The sequence below is a fragment of the Corvus brachyrhynchos genome, unplaced genomic scaffold, assembly GCF_000691975.1.
Source record: "Corvus brachyrhynchos isolate BGI_N302 unplaced genomic scaffold, ASM69197v1 scaffold59, whole genome shotgun sequence".
Classification (NCBI taxonomy): Eukaryota; Metazoa; Chordata; class Aves; order Passeriformes; family Corvidae; genus Corvus; species Corvus brachyrhynchos.
The window spans coordinates 6035241-6041735 of NW_008246054.1; the positions used below are offsets into that span (position 1 = coordinate 6035241).

At 52.8% G+C, this 6495-nt stretch overlaps 1 protein-coding gene across 1 annotated transcript in view; it reads left to right on the plus strand.

The window, feature by feature from the left end:
- SLC27A4 (solute carrier family 27 member 4) overlaps positions 1-4319 on the plus strand; it is an 8127-nt gene extending 3808 nt beyond the window's left edge. The window contains exons 7-12 of the mRNA XM_017745421.1: positions 1-176; positions 404-530; positions 714-851; positions 1015-1179; positions 1598-1744; positions 1993-4319. Coding sequence (XP_017600910.1) covers positions 1-176; positions 404-530; positions 714-851; positions 1015-1179; positions 1598-1744; positions 1993-2150 — 911 coding nt within the window. The 3' untranslated portion in view covers positions 2151-4319. The remainder of the gene's footprint in view (positions 177-403; positions 531-713; positions 852-1014; positions 1180-1597; positions 1745-1992) is intronic.
- The last annotated feature ends 2176 nt before the right edge of the window (positions 4320-6495 follow it).

A 6495-nucleotide genomic window follows, 5' to 3' on the forward strand; every position in this document is an offset into this window, starting at 1 on the left:
GCGCCCCCCAGCCATCCCAGGACGCGGAGCGGCAGCACCGGGTGCGCATGGCCGTGGGCAATGGGCTGCGGGCCTCCATCTGGAGGGAGTTCATGGCCCGCTTTGGCATCACCCAGGTGGCCGAGTTCTATGGGGCCACCGAGTGCAACTGCAGCCTGGGAAACTTTGACGGCAACGTAAGGCTCCACAATCCTCCCTCATGTCCCAAAGGGTGACAGCTGGCCTGGGCAGGGGTGGAAACCCAAATGGGCTGTTTGCTCCTTGGCATGGGTTGCCATCCACCCAGAGTGGTTTTGGCTGTTATGTGGTGCCACCTCTGTGGTGTCCTGGGAGTGTGTGAACAGTGGGTTCAGGTGGGACAAATGTCCTTGCTATCCACAGCTCTGAGCTCTTTCTGTTCTAGGTTGGGTCATGTGGCTTCAACAGCAGGATCCTACCAGGTGTGTACCCCATTGGTTTGGTGAAGGTGGATGAAGACACTATGGAGCTGATCCGGGGCCCAGATGGTGTCTGTATCAGCTGCAAACCAGGTGAGGACAACTGCAGGGATAAAATCTCCTCAGCCCTGTGTGAGCATTTCACAATACCTGAGGATAATTTCCCTGGATTTGTCTCTGCTCAGTTAAACCACACCAACCCCATTAGACACCCTTTTTGCTTGGGGGGGCGGGGGTGGTGGTGTTTCCCCCCTTCATCCCCTCTTCTCACTGCAGGGGAGCCGGGGCAGCTGGTGGGTCGCATTGTCAAGAGCAATCCCCTGCAGCACTTCGATGGCTACCTGAATCAGTCAGCCACCAGCAAGAAAATTGCCAGGGACGTGTTTACAAAAGGGGATGCTGCCTATCTCACAGGTGAGGCCAGCAGGACCCCTCTGTCCACTGGGAGTGGAGGAAAAGAGCACCTGTGTGGGAGTGGGGACTGTTTCAGGGCAGCAGCACTGCCCTGAGATGCTCCAGGGTTGCTCCTAGCCACTCTGACACCTCATTTTTTTGCCTATTCCTTGCTTTCCTATAGGGGATGTCCTGGTAATGGACAAATATGGCTACATGTACTTCCGAGACCGCACCGGGGACACATTCCGATGGAAAGGGGAGAACGTCTCCACCACGGAGGTGGAGGGAACGCTGAGCCGTATCCTCAACCTGACGGATGTGGTAGTTTATGGTGTGGAGGTCCCAGGTAGCTGAGAAGGAAGTGGACAATCAGGGGAGGCAGGCGGGCCTCCAGCACTTGAGTGTGAACATGTCCTGCATGTCCAGATTGATGTGTCCTTTCACCAGAGGGTGGACTGAGGCTCCCTGTGGGTGAGCTGGGAAGAGGCCACAAGGGATGTGGCTAGGAGGAATCCAGAGGGTTTCCTCACTCTCTCAAGCTTTGGTCTGATTCTGGATGGTTTGTAAGGACCCTGTGTCCTCTCTGGCCATGACTGTGACCACAGGTGTCACTGGTAGCCCTTGCCACAGGGTGATGACACAGCGGTGACACAGCTGGACGTGCCAGTGCTCCAGTACAAAGCAGGGTCTTGCTGGTGCAGGGCAGAGGGGAGGTGATTCTACAGGGACAGTGTGTCTGAGTGCTCTTCTTCTCTGCCTCTTAGGGATTGAAGGGAGGGCAGGAATGGCAGCCATCGCCGACCCGGAGAACTCCTGTGACCTAGAAGACTTTTCCAGCAAGCTGAAAAAGGCCCTGCCACTGTATGCACGTCCTGTATTCCTGCGGTTCCTGCACGAAGTCTCCAAGACAAGTGAGCCATGGCATGCACACTCACAATGGACATGGAGCTGGGGGAGCCTGGGAGGGGGAAACTTGGTTACAGAGATCAGTCTGTAGGGTAGGGATGGAGCCTCTCTGCCCCACAGAGGCCGTGGCCAGTTCCTCAGGTGGTTTTGAGGCATGGGGATGCAAGGCTGGGTCTGGGGCAACACAGGTATGGCGGGGGTGGAATTGCGTGTGGCCAGTGAGCCCTTACTCCTCCTTCTCTCCCCATTCCAGGCACTTACAAGTTCCAGAAGATGGAGCTGCGGAAGCAGGGCTTTGACCCCGCGCTGGTGAAGGACAGGTTGTATTTTCTGGACTCCAGACAAGGCTGTTACCTGCCGCTGGACCAGGCAGCATTTGGCAGGATCCAGTCGGGAGAACAGAAGCTGTAACTGATGTGGCTCAAGCAAGGCACCTCCCAAATCCTGCTGGGGAGAGGGGGCAAGGCAGGCACTGGGGAAGGAAAGGTTCACAGAGTGATATAAAAGGCCCGCTAGAGATTTTATTTGACAAGTTTTACAGATAAGGGTTTGGGGGGGAACACAGAGGGGACTGAGGGGAGGGGGATGGTCACATACCAAAGCATTGACTCATTATGGCTTTATTTTCTACTTGGTATAGTGGTGGTGGTCCCATGCCATGGGAGGGGCAGGGCCCCTGCCCGGTGAGGAGGGGTGGGGGGCCCCTGAAAAATCCTCTTTTCTGTTCGTGTCTTTCCCTCCCTTTTCCAGTCTGCAGCAACCCTTCCTTGTGAAGGCCATGAAGAGGCCAGTGCTGGGCTCTTCCCCACTCCTCTACCAAGCAGCCAGCTCCTCCTTGGCACAGGGACCCCACTGGCAGAGGGAAGCTGGGTGCCAGGCACAACCCCTTCCCTCTGCAACCCCTTCCCTCTGCATGGCCCTGCTGGTGTTGTGTGTCTGCTGTGAATCAGGGGAGCAGGGTAGTGTTGGGCTCAGGAGGGCGACAGGGGTGTGTTTCTGCCATGCCTTTCTCTCTCCTGAGGGTGACATTTCTATTTTTCACAATCACACGCACATTATATTATATTATATTTTATTTTATATATGTGTATATATATATGTATGTGTGTGTGTATATATATATATATATATATATATATAAAATACACGCTGACTTTTTTTTTCAATCTTAATTTATTGTCTGTACTTTTGAATGTGTCCCGGGTTTGTGCAGTAGGTGGAGGGATAGCCCAGACCTGTCCTCTCTTGGAGAATCCTTTTCTCTCACAGGGAGGTGGGATGCTCATCTGGGACTGATTCTCCTCTTCCAGCGTGGATGCAACCTGTATATGTCCTTGTGGCCTTGCTCCATGGTGGAGGACATGAACAAATCCTGCTATCTTGTGGGCACTTCTCTCAGTCTCTTACTTCCATCTTTTGTGGATGCAGCATTGTTTTGTGGACCTTCTTCCTTGCAGAAAGCAAGTAGGAGAGTGGGAAGAAGGGCCATGTTTGCCTTTGCTTAGATGTACTCAGCACCACATCTCAGCCTTTGCTTAGATGTACTCAGGAGGCATCTTGCCTGGAGAGAGAATGTCCTCTGGAGGGTGGCTTCTGTGAGAGCCTGACTTCAAGTGCTCTGCATCCCTTCCCAAAAGAGCCCTCCCTGTCTCCAGCGCCAGAGCAGGGCCCTGAACTGGAATGTCCATGTGAAACACCTGACTTACGCTATGTGAATTCCCCGCGTTGTGTCTGACGTGAAACAGCCTCAGCAGCGATGTCCAATTCCCGTCCTCAGAAAACATGCAGAAATGTCTCTTCCAGAGAAAACTCTGGGTTGGGCTTTCTTTTTCTTTTTTTTTTTCCTTTTTTTTTTTTAATAATTTGTTTTTATGCATTTAGCAGGGTTACTCCTTAAAACAACATCTGTGTTTTGTGAGGGCAGGGTGTGTCTGCTCTTCTAGCTGTGCTTCCACACCAACGTACCTGCCTGCCCCAGTCTGTCCCAGTCTCAAAATTAAACACGAGTATGGGTCTATGCTGGAGTTTCCTACCTTTTCCTTTTACAGTCCTGCTCTGTGAGGGAAGGTGGGGGGAACTGTGCTGGTTTGGGAGCTGCCACTCCAGAGCATCACCTCCCTGTGTGCATTTTGGCTCATCTTAGAGCAGGGGGAACAAGCCCCTTGCTGCTGGGTTTAATGACTGTGTGAACCCAACATGTTGATCAGACCCTCCCCAGTTCCCTCCACTAACTCCCCACACCCTGTTTTTCCTTGTCCTGTCCTCAGCATTGCCATCCCAATTTGTTCTGGCTCAGTTCTCCCTTTTTACCATGGGACATGTGGCTCTTCCACCCCTCTCCTGTTCTCTCTTTCATCTTCCTGCTGCTTCTCTCTGTGTTTGTCCATGCTGAACTTCCCAGCTCATTTCTGCACTTGCAGACAAGTTTTTTGGTAGCCATTCCACTTCCCTTGCTGCCAGAACCATCTTTTAGACTTTCTGCATCCAACCCTGGTGACAGGAGAACCTGGTTCCTTCTTGGTATGGGGGTGTCAGGGACAAATGTCTTCCATGAGCCTGAGTGAAATGTGTTGCTTGGTGAAACAAACCGTAAGAAAAGTATTGGAAATTTGCATCCATTACATAGCAGCTTCACCTTTGGACATGTTCAAATGGGTGTCTTCTCCAGCATCTCTAAGCTAAAAGCTTTAATTTTAGTTTTTCGGTCCCCTGGACACTCACAAGCCTCTGTCCCAAAGCAGCTGGTGGAAAACAGACATCACCCCCACAGCCCTGCAGCATCCGAGGGGCTCAGCCCTTGCACAGCATGGCTTTGCTGGGGGGGGTCATATTTAGGGTCCCGGGAGCTGGTGCAGGGAGTGCAGCAGTGCCTCTGCAGGTGTTCTGCTCCCACTTCTGGGCCCTGTTCCACTTGCAGCCACCAGCGGAGGGCAGGCTGGGCTCGGCAAATGCCTCGCCTCGAGGGGACACACTGTAGGGGCTCCCGGGGCTTTTACAGCCCTCGCAGAGCCCTGGAAGTGTGGGATGTTGGAGCAGGGGGGTTACCCACGCAGGGAGCCGCTCCGACCCTGCCTGAGGTGGAGAGGAAATTTCAGATACAGATAATGGTGCTGGGTGTGAGGCCAGCGGCAATCCCAGGCACTGGTGTCCACTGTGCTCGGGCTCCTGGCTGGAGACTGCTCACGGAGACTTGGGCAGCAGCGAGGTCACCGAGCTGTGCCAGGAGGGTGGTGGGCAGCAACCTGAACCACCGACTCTCATCCAGCCCTGCTAAAGGCAATGAGGAAAAGCTTGGCCTCCCTGAAGTCAGACCGGGGGGTGGTCATCTGGAGATGGGTGGTTTGGAGTAGTAGAGGAGGATACAGGTGGACTGTACTCCCTCCCTGGAGGAGATGGCTGTGCTGAAGAAAGAGGGGTTGCAGGGCAAAGCTCAGCATTGTGTTTCTGTCTGTCTGAGAGCAGGGTAGGTTAAAAAAGCCTGCCAAGGAACTAATGCATTCAGGGCACTGCCTGTTAAATGCAGATACAAATAGCTTTGGAAGCTTATGGAAGTATGGCCGTTACTTGTTTCCAAGTGGGCCTGTATGAATGGAGACTGGCTTGCATTGTTGGGTTTTGGAGATGGACGGGAATTACAGGCCTGTGAGAGGAGCAGGATGTAGCCCTTGCTGGTGCCAACACAAGTCAGGAGCTGGGCCCTGGCTGGAGCATAGCCAGGAGCTCACCCCAAGCCCTGTATTCCTGGCTGGCTGTGAGGAGGGGGAGCTGCAGGGTGCAGGCAAGAGGAGCAGGATGAGGCCCCCCCGAGGTGAGAGCTCCTGCTCTGGGGAGATGGGAGGTGCTGAGTCACTGGAAAAGAGCTCAGCAAACATCATGGAGGGCACTGGTACACAGCCCCATCCATCGCCGAGACCTGCGGTGTCGTGCCGGAGGGCTGGGGCATGCACATGCCACATACACCTCTGTGCCAGAGGATTTCCCAGGGAGAGGGGAGCCCCAGGGAGGTGTGTTCATAGCTCTGAATTATGCTCAAAGGAGCCCCCCTGCACGGTGGTGCTGGTGTTGGGGGGGTTCGTCCTGCTGGAGATCTGGTGCCGGGACAATTCACCGTTTGCACTGTTTATCCTCGCTGAGGAGGGTTGTGTTGCACTTGGCAGTGCTTCCAGATTCCCTGAAACAGCTACACCAATTAGAGGTTTTCTGTTGACTGTCAGCTTTGGGTTGAAATCCTGGGGCCTTTCTGAAGTCACAGCTCCTCTGGAAAAATGAAGTTTATGTGCAAGTGTCCCTGGAGCTCTTGGCCCAGAAATACAAGTGCAGGTGTGGTGCTGAGCCTGGGATCAATGCTGAGACACAACACTTCCAGCAAAGAGGTATTTGGAATGAAGTAGCCAGTGTTTAATCATAGTTGATTTTTTAAAATATCTTTTTATTTGTGCAGTTTTAAGGAAGAGGCTAATTGAATCCTCTGTGATTAGAGACACCTTGTGAGACATCCCTCCCCTTTGATCAATGCACTAGTCTGGCTCAACAGCTGCATGTAGATAAAAGTCCTATACATAAAGTACGAGGTATTATTCTGTTTTAATTAAAACACTTGAAATTCTGTTTGCATGAGGTTAAGAAAACATTAAAATCCTTTCCAGGGTTATTATCAAACTGCTAATTTAAGCAAAGTCAAAGAGATTTACAAACCAAATGTACTCTTCCCCATGGAGATGACTGCTTCTCCCAGACCCTGTGTCCTGGACAGTGG